Source organism: Symphalangus syndactylus, chromosome 23, assembly GCF_028878055.3.
Source record: "Symphalangus syndactylus isolate Jambi chromosome 23, NHGRI_mSymSyn1-v2.1_pri, whole genome shotgun sequence".
Classification (NCBI taxonomy): domain Eukaryota; kingdom Metazoa; phylum Chordata; class Mammalia; order Primates; family Hylobatidae; genus Symphalangus; species Symphalangus syndactylus.
Genome location: NC_072445.2, coordinates 66,717,821 through 66,741,849, shown reverse-complemented (window position 1 = coordinate 66,741,849; position 24,029 = coordinate 66,717,821). Strand labels below are relative to the sequence as shown.

Here is a 24,029-nt window from a genome sequence, read left to right as displayed (position 1 = left end):
GTCTCGCTGTCTCCCAGGCTGGAGTGCAGTGGCGCAATCTCGGCTCACTGCAAGCTCCGCCTCCCGGGTTCACGCCATTCTCCTGCCTCAGCCTCTCCGAGTAGCTGGGACTACAGGCGCCCGCCACCACGCCCGGCTAATTTTTTTGTATTTTTAGTAGAGACGGGGTTTCACCTTGGTCTCGATCTCCTGACCTCGTGATCCGCCCGCCTCGGCCTCCCAAAGTGCTGGGATTACAAGCGTGAGCCACCGCGCCCGGCCAGTTGTTTTAAAGTCTAGTAAGCCTGATGCCTGTGTTTCTTCCAGAACTGCTTCTGGAGATGTGTTTTGTTCGTTTGAATGGGCCATCTTTCCCTGGTTCTTTGCATGCCTTATGATCTTTTTTTGAAAATTGGGTATTTAAAAAAAATATGGCCACTCTCCCAGTCTTTGCAGACTGGTATGTAAGACCTCGCTGATTTGTAAGCCCATGAGATCTTCACTAATCTGAGATTAGTCCAGGTCTTCTCAGGTCTTTTCTAGGCATGTTTCCTTCCTGTGAATGTGTGTGTGCTCCCCGTCCCCAACACAGGTAATTTTAAAGGTCTTCATTTCCTAAAGAGTCTCACTGTAGCTTTTTCTTAGGGCCTTAGGTATTCTATTGTATTCCTCTGTAATCTCCTGTCCTCAGAAGTCCACAGGGCAGCAATCCCTGTGTAGTTTTCATGTGCTGTATTGCTCACCACTGCCTTCTGTGGCTTCCAGCCTGAAATCAAAACTATTTTCTGTTTCCTGTCTGATATCTGAGTTGGACATTACAGACACCAGTTTTGTAGGCAGCCCACAGACAGGCCAGGATGTTGCAACAAGTTTCACTCTGCTCCTCCTGTCCTGAGGGAAGGAACAGGTGATTGGGCCAATTGCTTCTGATTGCACCACAAAGGGAAGTGGGCAAGAGCAAATATTACAAAAATTCCTACTTTTTTTTTTTTCTGAAATGGAGTCTCACTCTGTCACCCAGGCTGGAGTATAGTGGCACAATCTTGGCTCACAGCAACCTCCACCTCCCAGGTTCAAGCGATTCTTCTGCCTCAGCCTCCTGAGTAGCTGGGACTACAGGCATGTGCCACCACACCCGGCTAATTTTTTGTATTTTTAGTAGAGACGGGGTTTCACCATGTTGACCAGGCTGGTCTCGGACTCCTGACCTCGTGATCCGCCCGCCTTGGCCTCTCAAAGTGCTGGGATTACAGGTGTGAGCCACCGCGCCCGGCCAATTCCTACCATTTTTAAGGTGACTTTCTTGATTGGGCATTTGCTTGTTTGCTGGAGATATTTGACTAGTTTCCAGAACTCATAAAATTATTTTAGTCAGTCTGTATTTGACGTTTCCATGGGAGTATGAGGACCTAGAACTTCTTCTTCTGTTATCTTGCTGATACCACTGTTTATTCATTTTTTCCTTGTATTTCCTTATCTCTGTTCCTCATATTAAATTCTATTGATATATCTTAAAGGTTCATTGACTCCTTCCTTTTTCATCTAGTTTGCATCTAGTGAGTCTCTTCAGTGAATTTTTATTTTTTACATTTTTAGTTCTAAATTTTGTTTGGTTTTCTTTTCAACATTTCTCTTTTGAAAATTCACATATTTTAAAATCATTTCTAGTGTATTTTTCTTGACCTCATGGGATGTAGTAATAAGAACTAAAGACTGTGTGTGACAATTCCAAAGTCCAGGTCATCTCAGGATTGACATGTGCAGATTGTCTATTTCACCCAAGTGTTCACATTTCCATGTTTTTTTTTTTGTCACATAATTTTGTAAATATTATGTCATTTGGATCCTAGATCCATATGACAGCTTCTTCTTAGGGCCTTAGATATTCTATTGTATGGATGGATCCAATATTATGTCATACGGATCCTGGATATTTACTGTATTTACTATATTGTGGCATTGGATGGAAGTCATGTTTTTGTGGATCATGTTACAATCATCTGGAAAATGCTGTTTTTGTTTTAGCAAGAAATCAATCTGGTTAGGTTCAGACTACAAGCTGTCTTGATCTTCTGTGGGTGGTGGTTAAAATCCCAGTACTCTTCGCAAACCCTTTGCTGTGCTGGTTTGAGTCTGTCTCACTTATGAATCAGACTTATCTAGGTTCATACGCAGAATTAGAGCTTCTTTCTCTGGCTCTGGGATTCTCTTCTTGCTTTCCCTCTTTAGTCCCCAGAGGGCCCTTTTCCTTTTCAAGGTGTTTTTGTTTTCCTCAATTTCTATTTGGCTGGCCACTCCATGGTCACCACAGCGCTGCTCCACAATAGGGGTGTGTCTCGGAGGCAGAAGTATTAGGTTGGTGCAAAAGTAAGTGCAGTTTTTGCCATTATCACCGCAGCGCTGCTCCACAATAGGGGTGTGCCTCGGAGGCCGAAGTATTAGGTTGGTGCAAAAGTAAGTGCAGTTTTTGCCATTACTTCTAATACCATGCTCAGGAGATAGATTCCAGCAATTGTGTTTATTTCTTGTAATCTGGGAAACTTATGCTTGTGCAGTTGCTTCTCTGTATTTTGACACCCTTTCACAATCCACCTGCTTTTGATTAATTTCAGCATGCTCAGGTAGTTCTTTTTCATATTTCTTCTAGAGATTTTAGTTGTAATTTGTGGGAGGAATGGGCAGTAGTTGGCTTGTGCTTCCATTGTGGAATGAGAACTCTGCCTGGATTTTTATCTTCATTTTGACATTTACTGGGAGTTTGACTCTGGAGAAGCTAGTTTAATCTCCGTGCCTCGGGATGCCTACTTGAAAATGGGTAGTAGCAACAGACCTACCTCATTTTTAATTTTTGGCATTGTTTTTGGTGGATAAAATATGATAATGGGCATTAAGCACTAGTAACTGCTCAATTGAAACTAATGCTTATTTCTATTCTTATATTTTCTATAAAACTGAACATCTTGGATTACAATTACTGGAATAAAAAATTTAGAACTAAAAAGTTAAGAGATTTGGTGACTTAGCTAACTTTGACCTTGAAGGAAAGGTCAAAAGGAAGACTAAGAAAAGCAAAATATCCCATCCTCTTCTGTAGCCCTTGGAATTACACCCTCAGTCCTTGTCAAGTGATAGCTACGAATCAAAACAGGATGTTGCAAGGACAATCAAGGCAGCTTGCAGGTATGCCCTTCATAAAGTACCACATTAAACAAGAATGGGACTCTAACAAATAAGAAAACAGTTACTGATAGAGCATTGCTTTCCAATGAAATGACCCAGTTTTCCCTTCATGCCTCTTTATTAAATTGTGCAAAAAACCCAGCTAAGATTCTTATTTGTTTTCTAGTAATACTATTCCTTCCATTTTGCTCCCTTGCTAGATGGCTGAAAAAGAACATGCAACCCACTGAAGACCTCAAGTCAGTGATCTGTAGGCTGTCAGCATTTGGCCCAATTCAGTCAGTCACTATTTGTGGACATCAAAGTGCTATAGTGGCATTCAAAGACATGACTTCAGCCTGTAATGCTGTGAGTGCTTTTCAAAGTAGGACCCCAGGCACCATGTTCCGGTGTTCCTGGCAACAACGATTCATGTCAAAAGACGTAAGACTCTCTACTACCAAACACCTACGTGAATTAATTCTTAAGCTTGTTTTACAAAACTTTTTATTCATCAGGGCTGTAGTGAAATATCATCATTGTAATTGATATTCTAGCACTATAAAAGGCACAATGAAGCTTATTTAGTTCCAGTACTGGAAATCAGAGGTAACAGCACATCCTTCCTTGGACATGCTTTACTCTGCTGTAGTGGTCATCACAGTTTTGATTTTCTGGATAAGAAGTTCACCACAGCATTCGTGCATTCATCTGATAGCCATCTTCCCTGAAGGACACTGCATTCTTCAGCATTAACAGCGTGTAGTTTTTCTCTCTCTCTCTTCCTGATTACCTCTTTTGAAATTCTCACGGCCTGGAAAAACAAAACCAACAATAAGGTTAAGAGTTGATCTAGGCTGGACGTGGTGGCTCATGCCTGTAATCCCAGCACTTGGGGAGGCCGAGGCAGGCAGATGAGTTGAGGTCAGGAGTTCAAGACCAGCCTGGCCAACATGGTGAAACCCCACCTCTACTAAAAACACAAAAATTAGCTGGTTGTGGTGGTACATGCCTGTGATCCCAGCTACTCAGGAGGCTGAGTCAAGAGAATTGCTTGAACCTGGGAGGCGGAGGTTGCAGTGAGCCGAGATCGCACCATTGCACTCCAGCTTGGGTGACAAGAGTGAGACTCTGTCTCAAAAAGAAAAAAAAAAAGAGTTAATCTAATAGGAGTGAGATTATTCTGTGATCCTGGTTCTTGTTTCTCCCATGTTCATTTAATAAATCCTGTTCAATCTTTTTTTTTTTTTCTGAGACACAGTCTCACTCTGTCGCCCAGGCTGGAGTGCAGTGGTGCGATCTTGGCTCATTGCAACCTCTGCCTCCCTGGTTCAAGCAATTCTCCCTGCCTCAGCATCCAGAGTAGCTGGGATTACAGGCGCCCACCACCATGCCTGGCTAATTTTTGTATTTTTTAAATAGAGATGTGGTTTTGCCATGTTGGCCAGGCTGTTCTTGAACTCCTGACCTCAGGTGATCTGCCCTTCTTGGCCTCCCAAAGTACTCAAGACTACAGGCGTGAGCCACCGTTCTCGGCCCTAATGCTGTTAAATCTTAAGCTGCATGTGTAATATAAGACAGTGCTTCTCAAAATTCAGTGTGCATCTAAATCACTTCAGTAGGTGTGGGGCAGGCCTGTGATAATACATTTCCAAAAAGCCTCAGGTAGCTGCTCAAGCTTCTGGTTCCAGGACTACATTTTGAATAGCAAGAATATAAAAGCAATCAGTCACTCACTACCACATACAAAAACAAAAGTGCTACACAATAAGACTCTTAAAGTAGCTAATCCACACTTCTCACCTGGATTCCAAAGTAAAAGTGCTCAGCAAATACTGCCTAGCATCCTGTTCAAGTAATCCCCATATAGAATTGCCCCTCTGTCCCCACACAGAAATGGAAGGTCTATTTGATAAGTTTTGTAAAAATCAGTACTGTATTTCCAACATTACTACAGTTATTTTTTAATTCCAAATTTAGATGTGCTTAGAGGTAACTAAAGATGTGTCTTGTGTTTTTTATGACTTATTCCCTGAAGGCAAATAAATTTTTCCCTTAGGAAATCATTTTCAAGGTTCTTAGAAGTAAAAGATGGACACTAACATTTGGGGGAAGCTTTGCAAACGCCTTCAGCCTGGTCCAGACTTCTTTCTGGAAAGTGCTCTCAGGGAAAACTTCAGTAACAAGTCCTTGAGCACATGCCTCTCCTGCTGTTAGCTTCTTTCCAAAAATAAGCATCTCTGTTGCCTGAAATGAAAAGCCAGAAGCAAGGTTAAGATACTAACTTGATAAAACAAGGCTTCGGTTAACTGCTTTCAGGAGGCTTAGAGAGATTGACTCATGGTCTTTTGAGGTTGCTGGTGTTTCTCGGTAAGGGAGAAGCTGATGACCTCAATAGGCAATGGTTTGCAAACTGTGTGCTGAGACAGCCTCCTGGGAAGGTCTGTAAGGGCTGCTGGTTCTGTGTGTCGTTGTTGGAGGGGCAAGATCATGGGGTCCAGGGCAGAAATGATCTGAAGCAGATGCTTGATTCTATAACCCACAGCAGCTATGATTTTCCATTTTATACACTATAAACTATTATTTTAAAGAGGAAAAAAGGAGAGAAAAATCACGGTCATTGGGTCAACCTTTAGAAACTTTCAAAATTCCATTCTCTGGAAACTCTACCCAGTGATCTGGCTGAGAGTTTTCTTTACCTGCACTGGTACTCAAATTAATTCTATTTGACTAAAGGAAAGCAAAGACTTATAGTTCGCTTCCGAAAAAACTGAGGACATTAAGTGGATATCCTCTCTACATTTGCAATTTCTTTTCCAGAAAAGGAATGCTCTTCTTTTTTTTTGAGACAGAGTCTCACTCTGTTGCCCAGGCTGGAGTGCAGAGGCACGATCTTGGCTCACTGTAACCTCCGCCTCCTGGGTTCAAATGACTCTCCTGCCTCAGCCTCCTGAGTAGCTGGGATTACAGGTGCCCGCCACCATGCCCCGGCTACTTTTTGTATTTTTAGTAGAGACAGGGTTTCACTATGTTAGCCAGGCTGGTCTTGAACTCCTGATCTCAAGTGATCCACCAGCCTTGGCCTCCAAAGTGCTGGGATTATAGGGGTGAGCCACTGCACCCAGCCAAGGAATGTTCTAATAGCCAAATGCTCTAAGACTTGTAGAGTCAGTTCTGCCCCCTTTCCAAGTTCAATTCAGAGTATGTGATAGCCTAATGAGAGTAAAAACATACATATACACGTTTTTAACAAAATCCTAATAGGCAATGAGAACAGGCTCAATTCCCACTGCCCCACTTTGAGATCTTGAAGCAATATTTGCTAAGCCTTTTCCTATAACTCAACTTCCAGTCTTGTCACAATCCCCTTCGAGTCATGCCACAGGGCGTGGGCAACTGGGAAACACAGTGGAAGACCTGAGCAGCCACTTAGCCAGCCTGGGAGAGAATACACCCGTGAGCAGGCTGATGGAAGGGCTGCTGTGATTGGGGGTGGCTCTGGCAGCCGTGAGCCCCCACAAAACCTCCCATCTGTTGGTACTTACTATAACCCTGAAAGTGAAGACATCATCACGTCTCTCCTTAAGGAGATACTGGTCATCCATAAAGGAACCGAGTGGCCTCCAAACTCAGGGGACCAAGGGAGGCTGGCACAGCCCTGGTCCTTCAAGTGACTAATGCCACACAGCTGCAAGGCTGAGGTGCTGTGCTGCTTGCAATGCAGCTAGCACTAAGCAGCCAGCTGAAGAGGAAGATCCCAGTTCTGGGAGTTGCAGAGAGAATTTCTAATTTTCCTGCATAGCAGATACTTCCCATAGCCTGATTCCTCCATTGGTAAAACTCTTAAGAGTTGAAGAGCAAATAATTAGCTTCTCTTTTGTCCATATTACCAAGGGAAAGAGGGGAGAGTATATGAGATTACTCTTCCTTCTTTCTTGAGACGACTCATAAAATTTTATTTTTAAACATTCCAAAAGTTACCTTGGCTGGGCTCATTATCTTTGGAAAAGTGTATGAGGAGCATCCTTCCGGACTTTGGCCTAGGTGACTAAATGGTGTATGAAATGTTGCCTGCAGGGGCAGAAGAGAAAAGAAAACCATCTTTTCATGTGTGATTTTTTTTTTTTTTTTGAGACAGAGTTTCGCTCTTTTGCCCAGGCTGCAGTGAAGTGGCGCGATCTCGGCTCACTGCAACCTCCACCCCTTGGGTTCAAGCGATTCTCCTGCCTCAGCCTCCCCAGCAGCTAGGATTACAGGCATGCGCTGCCATGCCTGGCTAATTTTTGTATTTTTAGGAGAGACAGGGTTTCGCCCTGTTGGCCAGGCTGGTTTCAAACTTCTGACCTCAGGTGATCCACCTGCCTCGGCCTCCCAAAGTGCTAGGATTACAGCCTCTGCCCGGCCGCCACCCCGTCTAGGAAGTGAGGAGCGTCTCTGCCTGGCCGCCCATTGTCTGGGATGTGAGGAGCGCCTCTGCCCGGCCACCCCATCTGGGAAGTGAGGAGCGTCTCTGCCCGGCCGCCCCATCTGGGAAGTGAGGAGCGTCTCTGCCCGGCCGCCCCATCTGGGAAATGAGGAGCGCCTCTGCCCGGCCGCCCCGTCTGGGACGTGAGGAGCCCCTCTGCCTGGATGCTGTGCAACCTTCCAAGTGTGAAGTGACAGCCTTCGTTGTAGAATGAATGAAGACACTGGCACTGATTATATAACACCTTGGCAGCTATCTCAAGTCGTTGATGGTGGAGGCATTGGAATTATAGAAGAAAGCAAACACAGAAATTTGACTAAAGGCGATTTTGTGACTTCTTTCTATTGGCCCTGGCAAACCAAGGTTATTCTGGATGGAAATAGCCTTGAAAAGGTGATATATATATATGAACGTATCTGATTTTTTTTCCCTGTATAATTCTTACTTTGTGCATTTGATATTCAGTTGTGTTTGTAATCAATCACGGAAAAATGAAAGCATATATAAAAAAAAATATATATATAGTCGTGTGTTGCTTAACAATGGGGATATGTTCTGAGAAATGCATAATTAGGCAATTTTGTCATTGTGCCAGTATCATGGAGTATACATACATATACTTGGATGCTACAGCCTACTGCACACCTAGCTATATGGTATAGCTTACTGCTTCCAGGCTACCAACTTGGACAGCATGTTACTATACTTAATACTCTAGGCAGTTATAACAAATGGCATTTGTGTATCTAAATATATCAAATATAGAAAAGGGAGGCCGGGTGTGGTGGCTCACGCCTGTAATCCCAGCACTTTGGGAGGCAGAGGTGGGCAAATCACCTGAGGTCAGGAGTTCGAGACCAGCCTGGCCAACGTAGTGAAACCCCGTCTCTACTAAAAATACAAAAATTAGCCTGGTGTGGTGGTGTGCACCTGGAATCCCATCTACTCTGGAGGCTGAGGCACAAGAATTGCTTGAACCTGGGAGGAGGAGGCTGCAGTGAGCCGAGATCATGCCACTGCACTCCAGCCTGGGTACAGAGCGAAAAAAAAAAAAAAAAAAAAAAGAAAAAGTATAGTAAAATATGGCATTATAATCTTAGGGGACCACCGTTTTACATGCAGTCTGTCACTGACTAAAATGTTGTTATGCAGCACCTGACTGTACAATTCTTATTTGTCAATTATACCTCAATGAAACTGAAAAAAAATTTAAAAATAAAAATGTTCAGATAATTTTAACAAAAAGGTAGTTAGGAACACTTGTGTAAAGGTCACTGGGTGAATGTGTTTTCAATTATCACAGGTAAATACCTAAGTGGTGGAATGGCTGGGCTGTGTGGTAAATGTATATTTAGCTTAGAAGCTGCTAGACTGTTTTCTAGAGTGGTTGTACCATTTGACATTCCCACCGGCAACGTATGAAAGTTCCAATTGCTCCACATCCTCGCTAAACCTAGCTATTAAAAGTCTTTTTCATTTTAACCATGCTAGTAGGTGTGCAGTGGGGTCTCACTGTGGTTTTAATTTACATGTCCCTAACCATTAATGGTATTAAGTCTCTTACCATGTACTTATTAGACATATGTATATTTTCTTTGGTGAAGCAACTGTTAAGATATTTTGTCCACTATTTTTTAAGTTAGGCTGTTTACCTTCCTATTATATACTTGTAAGATACACATTCAGGTTGCAAGTCTTTTATTAGAGCATCAGGCAAATCTTTTCTCCTGGTCTGTGGCTTATCTTTTCATTTTCTCAGTGGTTTCTCTCATATGGTTTTAATAGCCCTTTATATTTCATTTTGTCTGACCTATTCATTCCTCACCATTGCCCATTTTTATTTTAGCTTGTTGATCTATCGCTTTATAGACAAACTTTAAAAAATATCGTGGAGAGATCAGCTTTTGTTACATGAGTTGAAAAACTGAGTCTTGCTCGGTTGCCCAGCCTTGAGTGCAGTGGCGCAATCTCAACTCACTGCAACCTCCGCCTCCGGGGTTCAAGTGATTCTCCTGCCTCAGCCTCCCGAGCAGTTGGGATTATAGGCGTGCACCACCACACCCAGCTCCCTTTTGTATTTTTAGTAGAGACAGGGCTTCACCATGTTGGCCAGGCTGGTCTCAAACTCCTGACCTCAAGTGATCCACCTGCCTTGGCCTCCCAAAGTGCTGAGATTACAGGCATGAGCCACCATGCGCAGCCTAGATTGTAAAAATTATTTTTGCCACATTGGAGGAGAATGTGTTTTTATAGACAGGGTCTCACTCTGTTGCCCAGCCTTCTCTTGCCTCAGCCTACCAAGTAGCTGGGACTACAGGCGCCTGCCACCACGCCTGGCTAATTTTTGTATTTTTAGTAGAGAAGGGGTTTCACCACATTGGCCAGGCTGGTCTCGAACTCCCGACCTCAGGTCATCCACTTGCCCTGGCCTCCCAAAGTGCCGGGATTACAGGCATGAGCCACTGCGCCTGGCCAAGTCCTTCTTTCATAGGGCTACTCTGTACATTACGTGAATATGTGTGTGTGTATGCGTATATTTATAATATATATAATGCACGTTAACAGCGTGCCTAAACAGTGACCACTAGAAGATTTATTATTGTTATGATTTCTACCTTTTTCTTAACTCATACAGGAAATGTATCATTTGCTGACAGAGCTAACAGGCATTATTAACCATTGCCCACAGTACAAAATAGATAAAATGTACTGATTAATATTTTGGTTATATGGGTTAAATATTAACCCATCATTTAATATGATATTTATTCTTGAAGCCAATAATGGTAAATCCTATAAAACAATTTTTTTCTACAGCCTTTTCCTTTAGCATATTTCCTTTATTTTATTTATTTTTTACTTATATATATTTTTGAGACGGAGTCTCGCTCTGTCACCTAGGCTGGAGTGCAGTGGTACGATCTTGGCTCACTGCAACCTCTACCTCCTGGGTTCAAGCAATTCTCCTGCCTCAGCCTCCAATGTAGCTGGGATTACAGACACCTGCCACCAAGCCTGGCTAATTTTTATATTTTTAGTGGAGATGGTGTTTCACCATGTTGGCCAGGCTGGTCTTGAACTCCTGACCTCAGGTGATGTGCCCACCTCAATTTCCTTTATTTTAAATGATGCTTGATTTATTTGGTTGGGTAAACTTTTATCAGCAAACACTATTTGACAAATAAATTTTACTTTTGGCCAAATTTTTTAGCATTTAATATATATATGCAATATATATATTATAATATATATAGAATAGATATGTTTTATATATATTATGTATATATGTTCTCTGATTTCAACATTTATTACAGTTTATATCATAAGACGGAAGTCATCAAAATTTTTAAAAGGTTGATGTAGGCCAGGCTCAGTGGCTCACACCTGTACTCCTAGCACTTCAGGAGGCCAACACAGGCGAATCACTTGAGGTCAGGAGTTCGAGACCAGCCTGGCCAACACAGTGAAACCCTGTCTCTACTAAAAATACAAAAAAATTAGCTGGATGTGGTGGCACGCACCTGTAATCCCAGCTACTCGGGAGGCTGAGTGAGAGAATCGCTTGAACCCGGGAGGTGGTGGTTGCAGTGAGCCAAGATCGTGCCACTGCATTCCAGCTTGGGTGACAGAGTGAGACTCCCATCTCTTAAAAAAAAAATAAGGATGATGTATATTGAAAGTAATTTTCAATTCAGTGGGAGAATCAGAACAAGATTCAAATACAATATTTGCCCTCCAAGTATTAAAGAATGAGATCCCCAATTTTAGGTCAGGAACTATTGACCCAGTCCCTGTTAAAAGCAGGTCAATGACTAATCAGTCATCTAATACGTAGACTGTGAACAAAGACATTGATTTCTGCCTTTGAACAGAAACCTCCACCTACAAAGGCTGGGCAGCCTGGCACCTAGAATCTCATTTGCTATATTTGCGGGAAAATTATTCATAAGAATTAGGTCTGTCAATACATCCAATCTGGTTCAATGGAATCCAGCAAAAGAAAATTCAAAGAATTAAGGATGCTATTATATGGTCCTGCCTATCAGTGGGGAAAATACCTCTGAACAAAACTAGAAATCTCTTCAGTGGTAAAAACCATATGTTTCCTAGAAGGCGGTAATCATCAGCACATTTTACCATCACATAAGCATAAGTCACTTGACAATCTGATACCCTAAAGGTGGTTATTAGGTGCTTGTAATGATAAAAATTGGAAACAGCCTAGGGTTCCAGCAGTCAGGGACTGGTTAAACAAGATAAGTTAATAACCCAAACGTTAGGACTGGTTATCTCTAGGTGGCAAGATAAGGAGTGATTTTTACCTTGTAGCTTTTCTTGGTACTTTTTCATATCTTTCAAAATTTTATTTTCCACTATGACATATATATTACTACTATAGTAAAAATAAAAACTGAAATCTATATATTGCAATGGTGAACACAAGGCTGAATTGTGTTCTGGGCAAGGAACTTCTCAGAGCTTCAGTTTTCTTATCTGCAAAGGAGGGAGTGAGAGTAGATAATGCTCACAGTTCCTTCTCGTTCTAAAATTCTAAATCCATTTACTCAGTAAAAAGGATCAAATAATCCCTTGCACAACCTGCAAAGATGCTATTCCTCCCTCCCGTAACAAACTTTCAAGTGTCTCCTGAATATTTCAGAATAACATGAAAACTGAATACCTACTGTGGAATTTGATTAGGAACTGGTCAGAGTTGGAACAATGTTCACAACAAAATGCAAGTTAATAATGAAGGAAAAATAAAATCAGTCAAATTAGACTAATGCTTTGGGAAAAATCTAAATTCAGTTAATTCTACCACGAAAAACATGTAACCTGCTTATGACTGGCAACACTGAAGGAGGATTCAAAGGCTCTCGTCTCGCACCGCTTGCCTGACCTCTTGCTTTCTGGGAGCTGACTTACCCTGTCAGATGCATACACGGCATCGAATAGCCCAAGGAGGGTGACGGAGATGCCCACAGCTGGACCATTGACCACTGCAATCAGAGGCTTAGGAAAATCTATAAAACAGCCCACAAATTCCCTACAGAAATGGAAACGCAAAATCATTAAATGTGCCAAAGCAGCATGACTGAAGCATGGGCAAGACAGTCTGACTCTGAGATAAAGCCTTCTGTCAGGCTGGGTATTTCCACAGCCACCACCGGCAGTGCCTCCCTGTCCTGCCACTTCCCTGGTTTTCCCCACCAGATTCATCCAGGGCATCCGTCTGAATGGCAGTGGATGGAAGACCAACCAGTGAGACCTACAGGTCAACCCTGGTTTGAATCTTGTATTCTGGACAGTGAGTTCAGGGCTGTAAACCAGCTGCAATCTTAGAGATTAGGTTGGGTGACTGAGCACATACTGCAATGTCACAGCAAGTGGGAATTACAGATTTGGCAGGAATAAAAAGGAAAGCCTTCGTGACCTCCTCCTGTGTTTTACAAGACTCCTCCAAGTCTCCTACTTTCGGCATTCATGGAAATCTCCCATTCCTCTGGCTGGATGAGAATTTGCTAAATTCCTCTGCCTCAATGCAAGATAATTTTGTTTACAACTATAGCTCATTTTTATGTTTTCCAGTCAAATCTCATGAGTCCAGCAGGATGAACAGGTAACAGAGGTCAAAGAGAAAGAATGAATGCCTACCTGTGGATGGAGGCAGGTTAGAGAAATATGCTTGTCCAAAGTCACAATTAACTGCACTGACATACAGAAGTAGATATTGCACTTTTGCTCAACTAAATACCACTTTGATGACTAAGAACGGGCCCTCTGGGATCAGACAAAGGTAGTTACTCTTACCTCAGTAAAATGGCACTATTTTTAGCTTTCTCCTCTACTCCACCAGGGGGAATATCAGTGAAGTTAGTCAGATCGTTCCCACTACTGTAATAGTCACCATTTCCTATAAGTAAGAAAATCAACAGATCCCTCATTCATTCATCCAGTAATTCTTGAGTATCTACTGCATGCCAAACTCCACGGTTAGGCACAGGAAATCCATTGGAGAACCAGCGATGGTTCCTGCCCTAACTTACAAACTAGTGAGTACGCTGGACACTGATCTATAAAAACACACAGATAAACGTAGCTAATGCTACTGTTGAAATAGAGGACAGGTGCATCATGAAATGAGGGTATGTACCAGGAGGGTTGGTCTAATCAGGGAGTTCAGGAAAGAACTTTCCTAAGGAAGGGACAACTGAATTGAGATCTGAGGGAGAGGCCAGGTTGGCTAGAAAAAGAGGGCTGGGAAGAACAGTTTACACAAAGGAACAGCCTGTGCAAAGGCACTTTGGAGAGGTTATCCCCAGTGTAGATGAAATAAGAGCCACTGTAGCTGACTCAGAGAAAGCCAGGGGGAAGTCGGTGCAGGTTGAGGACTGGCAGAATAGACCTGACGGTGCTTTGTATATCCCATGAGGAAATTTTTCCTTTATTCTAAGAGCCATTGAAAGTGTGTTTCTGAGTGTGTGTGTTTAATTCAAGTATAATTTATATGCAATGAAACAACCAGTTTTTAAATGTTCATTCAGATGAGTTTTAATAATTTTAAATACCCACGAGATCACCATCCAAAACAACATACAGAACATCTCCATCACCCCAGAAGTTTCCCGTAGGCTCCTTCCTAGCTATCCCATCCCACCTGCTCCAAGGCAATCACTTTCTGACTTCAATTTCCATAGACAAGAACTTTTGCCTCCTGTAGAACTTTGTACAAATGGACTCATACAATATGTACACTCCTGTCTTTATTTTGCTGAACTGTGTTTTAAAGAGGCATCCATATTCTTGTGTATATCATTTATTCCATTTTATAGCTGAGTATTCCATTGTACAAATAGTCAACAATTTGTTTATTCATCCATGTGTTTTTGAACATGAGTTGTTTTCTGGTTTTGGCAGCTATAGATCAGGTTACCATGACTGCTCCTGTGAAAGTCTTTTCGTGGACATATGTGTCTTAATTTATGTTGGGTAATTGCGAAGGAGTGGATATCTGTGTTTTTTTAAACATTTTTTGTATATTTATAAATCAGAGTATGACAGTAATGGTAAAGAGCTTTAGAGCTGTTTTGTTTTTTTTTTTTTTTTTTTTGAGATAGAGTCTCATTCTGTCCAGGCTGGAGTGCAGTGGCGCGACCTCGGCTCACTGCAACCTCTGCCTTCCAGGTTCAAGTGATTCTCCTGCCTCAGCCTCCTGAGTAGCTGGGATTACAAGTGTGTGCCACCACGCCTGGCTAATTTTTGTATTTTTAGCAGAGATGGAGTTTCACCATGTTAATCAGGCTCATCTCAAACTCCTGACCTCGGGAGCCGCCTGCCTCGGCCTCAGGTCTTAGAGCTTTTTTTTTTTTTTTTTTTTTTGAGACGGAGTCTCGCTCTGCCGCCCAGGCTTGAGTGCAGTGGCGCAATCTCGGCTCACTGCAAGCTCCGCCTCCTGGGTTCACGCCATTCTCCTGCCTCAGCCTCTCGGAGTAGCTGGGACTACAGGCGCCCGCCACCACGCCCGGCTAATTTTTTTTGTATTTTTAGTAGAGACGGGGTTTCACCGTAGTCTCGATCTCCTGACCTCGTGATCTGCCCGCCTCGGCCTCCCAAAGTGCTGGGATTACAAGCGTGAGCCACCGGGCCCGGCCTGGGTCTTAGAGCTTTTAAACTCAATTTCCTATCTATGAAGAGGCCCCTCAAAATAGAAATTTAATTAGGATGCCTGAGAAAATGTCTTACCTGTTAAAACAGTGATGATTGAGTCATCCTTGCTGGCAGCTTTAAGTGCATGCATAATTTCATGATACATCTGTGTAATGGGAAGACAAGGAAAAGAAAAGAACTCTGAAAACAGGAATCATCAATCAATGGACTCACCAAATGTCAGGGCAAGCCTGCTCTCAGCAAAGTGCCTAACATTTATTTTGGTTGTATTTTATAACCAAAAAGGTGGACCAATATAATTGAAAGAATTTTTGTTCCTTTCACAATTACTTGGTGCATATTATGTACCTGGTGCTATGGCAGGAGTGCCGGCTATAAACCACTTTTTTTCCAAAAGGGAACAAGAAAGAAATAGCCCTTGAGCTTTTGGAATTAACAGAGGACTTAACATGTTCAATTTGGAATTAACATGTTCAAATGAGGAGGGGGGTGGAAAGTATGAAGGAGCAGGGAGCTCAGAGGAGGTGCTGAGGCTTATCTAGTGTGGGCAGAGTGGGAGGTGGTCAGAGAAAACTTTCTACAAAGCAACGTCTCTGTTGTGACCTCAAGGAAGCCCCTGGCAGTCTGGGAAGTGTTAGTGACTGCCAAAAGGCTGGAATTTTCAAGACATTGTAATGGTATTCAAGGAAGGTACCTCAAAATTTTAAATCAGCAACATTTCTGAAAATCTTGGACATGCAGCTATATAGCTTTTAATGCATTTAAAACAGGTGCAATTTCAACCTTAGATGAGATTTCAGTGTGGGAAAGAAATGATGAAGAGGGCTGATACTTATAGATACAAATACACTGGAAAAGACACATGGACTTGACATGAAACAGCTGGCCCTCTGTATCCACGGGTTCCACATCCATGGGTTCAACCAATCACAGATCAAAAATATCTGGAAAAGAATTCTGTGTCTATACTGAACATGTACAGGCTTTTTCTCTTATCATTAGTCCCTAAACAATACAGTATAACAACTATTTAATATAGCATTTACATTGTATTCAGTATTATACTTACTCCAGAGATGATTTAAAGTATATGGGAATGTATATAGAGGTTATATGCAAATATTATGCCTTTTTATGGGGGACTTCAGGTTCCACGGATTTTGGTGTCCATACGGAGGTCCTGGAACCAATCCCCATCGGACACCAAGGGATGACTGTTCATGAATAAGCATTTAAGCATTTCTCCTGAGGGAAGTGATAAGGAACTCATTCCATCATTATTATAGTTATGATAACACCACACAGCAGGGTGACTGGTGAGACCAGGATTAGGAGATGGATTATCAGGGTTTCTTTCTTTCTTTCTTTTTTTTTTTTTTGGAGATGGAGTCTCACTGCCAGGCCCAGGCTAGAGTGCAATAGCATGATCTCGGCTCAACCTCCACCTCCCTGGTTCAAAAGATTCTCCTGCCCCAGCCTCCTGAGTAGCTGGGACTATAGGTGCGCACCACCATGCCCAGCTAATTTTTTGTATCTTTAGTAGAGATGGAGTTTCACCATGTTAGCCAGGCTGGTCTTGAACTCCTGACCTCAAGTGATCTGCTCACCTTGGCCTCCCAAAGTGCTGGGATTACAGGGGTGAGCCACCACGACTGGCTATCAGGGTTTCAATTTAGGTTTTGCTGCTTATTTGTTATGTGAACTTGAGCAAGTTACTTCTTAATCTATTTTATTGTTAAGTAATGATAACAGTAGGCTCCTTGTGAGAATTAAATAAACTTCTGTGTGGAGAGTGCTGGCACTCATTAGATACTCTGTACAGAGTAGCTATTATTATCACAGTTGTAGAGAAATGAGTCAGGGGAAAGTGGAAATAAAGTTTGAGCATTAAATGCTTTATTAGTTGAATGACACATATCCTACTTCATGAAATTCTGAAGATGATTTTAAAGTGAGTATGCTCTTTCTGCCACAATGGAGATTACTGACCCAATGGTCATAGTCCTCTCAAATTTTAGTCCCAGTTGAGCACCAAGCATCCAATTAATTCCCTATAATTTTTTTCAAGGAGAAGGGGCTAAAGTGGTTATTTTACTATCATTCTGGTTCAGTGAGAGATTCAAAGACTAAAGTTGCCGAGTGAAGCAGCTACTTTAAAGCAGAGCTGGGTTAGAATTTGTTTAAGATGAAGTCCTTCTCTCCTTTCTCCCTATGCTTATAAAAAATGAAGCCCCCATGCAAGCAGAAAGACTTACTTTCACGTCTAAGTGACACTAACATACTTCTGGGAGCAGTCTACACCAACCTTAGATGGCTTCTACGCAAATCCTCTCGCAGCAACATGTTTCATTTATACTCACTTATTTCTGCTTCCGTTATTAGGAAAATCACAGTGCCTTCTGGGTATATCAGAACCTACCTGAAGTTCACAAACTCTAAATAATGAATGCTCAACCCTGTTGTATGAAGTAGCCACAATTACCAACCTTGCTGCACAAATCAAACAAGAGATATCTTAAAATAGGAATGATGCTGAAACTCTACAGCTTTTGCGTGAAACACATAGAAGAAGAAAGGAAACCAGGACAAACTCCATGGGCAGGTAACGTTACCTCAGTGTTTATGGCATTTTTCCTTGTGGGCCGGTTGAACATGATCTTTGTGATGCCATCCTCGGAGGTCACCACCAGAGTTTCAAACCCAGTTGATTTCCTGTCTGTTCCAGGCTCCACCTGACTAGAGGATTCCAATGAAGGACTCAAACTGGACACCAAATCCACATAGTTCTGCCTGGCAGCTTCCTGAACGGACGATGACAAACAACCTCAGCCCATGGTCAATGAATAAGCACTTTGAGAAAGTTACTGTACTAATAACTAACACCTTGCAGTGAAGAAAGAATAGAAGCACATCAAGATCTTGAAGACTCCATTTATAATGGCTTACTGAGAGGCACCAAACTTCTTTAGAAGTACAGCAAATAAAAGCACAGTAACTAGTAAATTCACCTTGGGCAGGCTGCCAAGGGCATTCCATGCATCCCATTTGGCCTTGTTGATCAAGTCAAATATACCCGGTTTGGGCATGTTACAAGGTCCTTCAGTGGCCTGTGAAAAGGAGAGGGGCAATATGTTCAAATGTCCATGTAAACTAGACCCCTAAATATTTAAGATCCATAAAATCCATAAGTCCATGAATGCCTCCCCCAAATCCTTTCACAGGGTATGTAAATTGATCTGAATTTTCCCCTCCAGCCTCTTTGATGTTGTTGCCGAAAATGCATGAAAAACAGAAAAAAGACTGGAAATAAATTATAACTGCCTGTCTATGAAAATAATGCAGGATAAAGGTTTTGGGGAAGTGCTTTCTAAAACAATCTAATGGTTCATTAGTTTTATATTGGTAATCATATTTTCCACAAACAATCAAAATATTCAAGCAAACAATCTTTAAAAGGAACTAGTCAACAAATACTTGAAAACCCACAGCATATTCCAAAAGCTCATCTAAAGGTACAAAAAAAACACCACTAATTCAGTGGTGGACTTTTGGTACCTGGGTGACAAAACTGTAGCTGAGGGGCTAGGGTGGGGCTGTCAGAACTACTGGTTCTTAGGAAACTTAAGAACATGTAAGTAAAAAGCAAAAAGGAATTAAATTTTATTTTTGAGGCTAGGTGGAGTGGGTGTTTTGAGATGAATAAAATAACCTACTCAGCTACTTTTCGGAAATAGCAATTTAAAATTCCACGTAAAATTTTTAAAATTTTATAATACAGTTAGCTAAAAGAGGAAAGAAGAAAAAGTCTTTGAAAAATAGGCCAGGTGGGATGGCTCACACCTGTAATCCCGACACTTTGGGAGGCTGAGGTGGGTGGATCACCTGAGGTCAGGAGTTCGAGACCAGCCTGACCAATATGGTGAAACCCCATCTCTACTAAAAATACAAAAATTAGCCAGGCATGGTGGTGGGTTCCTGTAATTCCAGCTACTCGGGAGGCTGAGGCAGAAGGATTGCCTGAACCCGGGAGGTGGAGGTTGCAGTGAGCTGAGATGGTGCCACTGCACTCTACCCTGCATGACAGAGCAAAACTCTGTCTCAAAAAAACAAAACAAAAGCAAAAAAAAAAAAAAAAAAAGAAGCAGTAAAGGAGGTTATGAATTTCTTTAGATAGAGATAGTGTCATCTGGCAAGAGTTGGCCAACCTAGAAGTTACAGGGAACACAGTCCACAGGATAAGGGCTTGCCCTTGTCTCCTGACTGTCCTCAATGCTAACACCAACTGCAAGGCTGGAGGGCTCCCAAGACCACCCTCAGGTGCAACAATTTGCTAGAAAGACACCCAGAACTCACTGCAAGCTGTTAAAAGCACAATTAATAGTTTATTAAGGGAAAGGACAGAGATTAGAATCATCCAAGGGAGGACACACACAGGATGGAGTCTGGGGCAGCAGCAAATGTGGAGTTTCCGTTGTCCTTTCCCCATGGAGTCAGCATAGGGTACCTCTACCAGAATTGATGTGACAGCACACAGGGAGTCCTGCCAACCAGAGATGCTCAGCTCATCCAGTCTCAGTGTCCAGAGTTTTTAGTGGGGCTCCATCACCTGTGCATGACTGTATAACCTGAAGCCCCCGCCCTAAATCACATCGTTAAGACAATCTAGGCACATAAAGACACTCCTATCAGGCATTAGAGATTCACTTCCCAGAAGCTGAGGGCAAAGCCACACCTCTTTTGGGGCAAGGTTAAATTTTTTACTATACACACCCATATGAAAGAGAAGCTCATACCCATCACAGAACAGAAAAATAGGTAACACAGGAGCCCAGAGAGGCAGACATGCCAGGGAAGTCTTTGGCATTGAAACTTAAAAGCTTTAGTTTTTAAATTTTGTTATAAAAATTTCCAAACATACCAAAGTAGAATACTATAATGAATTCCCAATACCCATCATCCAGGTTCAACAATTATCAAACTGCCTTGCTTGCTTCATCTCTCTCTCTGTTTCTTTCCTTTCAGGGCAGAGTCTCGCTCTGTCACTCAGGCTGGAGTGCAGTGGCGCAATCTTGGCTCATTGCAACCTGCACCTCACAGGTTCAAGTGATTCTCCTGCCTCAGCTTCCCAAGTAGCTGGGATTACAGGTGTGTGCCACCAGTCCAGCTAATTTTTGTATTTTTAGTAGAGATGAGGTTTCACCATGTTGGCCAGGCTGGTCTCAAACTCCTGACCTTAAGGGATCTGCCTGCCTCGGCCTCCCAAAGTGCTGGGATTACAGGCATGAGCCACCATGCCTGGCCTCATCTATCCTTTTCTTTCTGTGCTTAGAGAACTTCAACTGTCCATGCTATTTCACCCCTATATCCTTAGTACGCATTTCTTAAAAATATCAACATTTTCTTATATAACCTTGACACCATTAACAATGATTTCTAGGTATCTTCTAACACTCTGTCCTTATTCAAAACTTCCTCAATTGTCTTAAAAATACCTTTTTCAATTGATTTATTCTAATCAAGAGCTAAGTAAGGTCTACAAATGTGAATATTATATATCTCGTCTCTTTTACTCTGGCGTGACACTGAGGCACTTTGTGCCTTAATAGTATTTCAAGGTCTAATATAAAAAACTGGCATATATATATATATGTGTGTGTATATATATGTGTATATATATGTGTGTGTGTGTGTGTGTATATATATATATATATATACTTTTCAGAGAAGAGGGAGCAAGACAAACCCAAAATATTAAGGCTACATTTTAGTAAACACACAGTGTATCTATTTAAGAAGTCTTTTGCCCAAAATTCTTTAAATAATATTCGACCATAGGCATTTACCTGCTTATATAGTGCGTAGAGTTTTAGCTTCACTTCGTTTCCTGGATCCTTCTTCAAGAGTTTCACTTGATTCATTGCATCTTCAAAGTCCTTCTGACTGGCTCTCATTGCTGTTCTATTCATGTGCAGCTGAACTACCGGGAAACTAGTGACCTGCAGAGAACTACAATTAGGCAGACTGATTTCTCTTTGTTCCCAGCCCTCACATTTCTGCAGCCTGATTTCTTTTTTTTTTAAATTTTATTATTATTATACTTCAAGTTTTAGGGTACCTATGCACAATGTGCAGGTTTGTTACATATGTATACATGTGCCATGTTGGTGTGCTGCACCCATTAACTCGTCATTTAGCATTAGGTATATCTCCTAATGCTGTCCCTCCCCCCTTCCCCCACCCCACAACAGTCCCCAGAGTGTGATGTTCCCCTTCCTGTGTCCATGTGTTCTCATTGTTCAATTCCCACCTATGAGTGAGAACATGCGGTGTTTGGTTTTTTGTCCTTGCGATAGTTTGCTGAGAATGATGGTTTCAGTTTCATCCATGTCCCTACAAAGGACATGAACTCATCCTTTTTTATGGCTGCATAGTATTCCATGGTGTATATGTGCCACATTTTCTTAATGCAGTCTATCGTTGTTGGATATTTGGGTTGGTTCCAAGTCTTTGCTATTGTGAATAGTGCTGCAATAAACATACGTGTCTGCAGGCTGATTTCTAATTGTTCCCAGCCCATACATACCAAAATGCCATGTTTGTCTATAGATATTTTCTTTATACTTGCCTCAGCAAACTGGCTGCAAATAATTGGCTCTAAGGATTCCAAGATAATAAGTCAATACAGAAGCTAACGGTAGTAACTTTAAATAAAAAGAGAAGTAACCATCCAGGGAGATATCTGTAAGCAACTAAAGATAAAAGCAGCCAGAATAGGAACGACCATGTAAATTTTGCCAAAGGCAAGAAGTGAAGCGCATGCAAGACAGTGGACAGCAGGAGACCAAACGGCTAAAGTGCACAGAATTTAGTGAAGTGTCCCAAAGTCCTGAAACAGCCTCTGCACTCACTGATAAGCCATAAGCTATATTAAAAAAAAAATTCTGGCCTTTTTGCTGGCAAAACTGGTGTTCCAACATACACACAGGTGGAAGGAGGGGAGAATGGATGTGAACATACAAGAAATACTCAAAAGAACATACAAGCAGTTGCCGGCATTCCAGATACAGCCACAGCCTTCTCAGCAGATGGGAGGGAATCTACCTGCAGTGGAAGGGAGTCAGTGAAGGGGGCTTAGCAGGCGTGCCCCTTTCTATGGGGGTGTTTAACCAGCGAGCCAGGAACACAGCAGAAACAGCAACCACCTCGGGGTGATCAGCACGTTTTTAAGCACACATAGTGAGCGGGGGTGGGGTGGCAAACTTCAATGCACAGGACTCAGGCCACAAGCTAAAAATGGATGTTCATGACGATGACCCTGAATAGTAGAGTTAATGGCATCAAAGATAATTAAAATAATACAGGTTACAAAGCCCAAACCTAACATACAAACACAATTATGTAACTCGAAAATGGTACAATGAACTCTAGGTTCAAACTTTGGACTATTAGTAACTGATTCAATCAGATCAGCCTACAGTAAGTTTTATATTAAAATGATTTTCTGTAAAGGGAAAAACTGCATCTTTTATGGCAAATTCCAAGTAGAAAACGAAAGAAAAATTTTAAATGTCCACAGAAAGCCGAAATGTACAAGTTTCCACAAAATGTGGAACAAATTTATTTTTAAATAAAGCGTGAGTTTTAAAAACAAATAGCAAAAACACGACCATTTAAGAAAATACGTAAAGTCGGGAAAATCACTCATAATTCTACCACTTCAAGGCCACCACCCTGTTTCGGTTTTGTTCCCTATACACAGATTCGTGCGGGGTTCCCGGGTGGAGCGTGCTTCTTAGCCGTTACTGTGTACCCGGCCATTTCACTTTATAGCATACGTGTTCTCCAAAGAGCAAAGAGTGTTAAGTCCACACGAGGGATAACGGCTTGCGTTTACCTCGCTTCTAGCAAGCGACGCTTTGCACCCCAGAAGCAGCCCGGCTGGGAACTGCAGGCCCGGGTGCTCGGGGAACCACCGTGCCCAGCTGAGCGGCTCACCAGCCCGGAGTCCGGCCCTAGGAGGATGGGAGCGTGCGCGGACGCAGGCGGAGACCTTGGGGACTGCGGACGGAGAACCACAGCCCTGACCTCCCGACGCGCCCATCCTGACCACTCTGGGTCCAGCGGTGCAGGAGGGCGCGCGTGTGAGGTGGTCCCTTTTTAGCACTACCTCACCGGAAAACCAGCAAAGCAAAATCCTGTTGCCACCTAGACAATAGGGAAGGAGGGTCTTCCAAGGGCGGCGACCTTCTCCTGGACAGCGGTATCCTGCGGGCGACCTTGGGCCGGGCGGCCGGGACTCCAAGCTTACCTCGGACACCACCGCTGCGCCACTCTCCAGGACAAGTACGCCATCGCCAGCCCGTGGGTGGCTCTGGAGCTGCCGGGGCTCGGGGGCGGGGCCTAGGCTCTCGGGCTGCGGAGGCTTGGGGGCGGGGCCTAGGCTCTCGGGCTGCGGGGGCTCGGGGGTGGGGCCGGGGCTCGGGGGCGGGGCCTAGGCTCTCGGGCTGCGGGGGCTCGGGGGTGGGGCCGGGGCTCGGGGGCGGGGCCTAGGCTCTCGGGCTGCGAAGGCTCGGGGGTGGGGCCGGAGCTTGGGGGAGGGGCGGGGCCGAGAGCAGGGCCCAGGCAAGAGCCTGGGGCATGGGCGGGGCCAGGGTTGGGGCGGGGCCAGGCTGAGAACGTAGCCAGGCCACGTTCGCCATCGCTAGCCAGTGGGCTGCTCTGGGGCTGCGGGGTCTCGGGGGTGGGGCCGGGGGTCGGT

The 24,029-nt window shown here is 43.1% G+C and overlaps 2 protein-coding genes across 11 annotated transcripts in view; one reads left to right on the top strand and one right to left on the bottom strand.

Annotated features, from left to right (window-relative positions):
• Positions 1–24,029, top strand: part of LOC129473678 (testis expressed protein 56) — a 93,826-nt gene that overhangs the window by 25,935 nt on the left and 43,862 nt on the right. Inside the window, exons 3-5 of one of the 3 annotated variants that reach the window (XM_063632988.1) lie at positions 3,360–3,582; positions 17,654–17,873; positions 17,997–18,278. In XM_063632988.1, the coding sequence (XP_063489058.1) occupies positions 3,360–3,582; positions 17,654–17,710 (280 nt within the window). In that variant the 3' untranslated portion in view covers positions 17,711–17,873; positions 17,997–18,278. Of the gene's footprint in view, positions 1–3,359; positions 3,688–17,653; positions 17,874–17,996; positions 18,279–24,029 lie in introns of those variants that run through there. The other 2 variants (XM_063632989.1, XM_055264386.2) reach the window with 2 other exon arrangements.
• ECI2 (enoyl-CoA delta isomerase 2) lies at positions 3,629–23,692 on the bottom strand. 8 transcript variants are annotated; one of them, XM_055264382.2, is made up of 11 exons: positions 23,580–23,643; positions 22,312–22,372; positions 21,115–21,277; positions 18,280–18,378; positions 17,884–18,072; positions 15,347–15,416; positions 13,415–13,517; positions 12,530–12,650; positions 7,120–7,209; positions 5,242–5,385; positions 3,629–3,952 (listed from the first exon to the last, which is right to left on the bottom strand). In XM_055264382.2, exons 3-11 carry the CDS (start codon positions 21,235–21,237, stop codon positions 3,797–3,799), a joined length of 1,095 nt encoding a protein of 364 aa, XP_055120357.2. In that variant the 5' UTR covers positions 21,238–21,277; positions 22,312–22,372; positions 23,580–23,643; the 3' UTR covers positions 3,629–3,796. The 8 variants fall into 8 exon arrangements, with proteins under 8 accessions (XP_055120357.2, XP_063489056.1, XP_055120354.2 ...); XM_063632986.1 differs by having other exon boundaries at positions 21,115–21,267; positions 23,580–23,633; XM_055264379.2 differs by lacking the exon at positions 22,312–22,372 and having other exon boundaries at positions 23,580–23,692.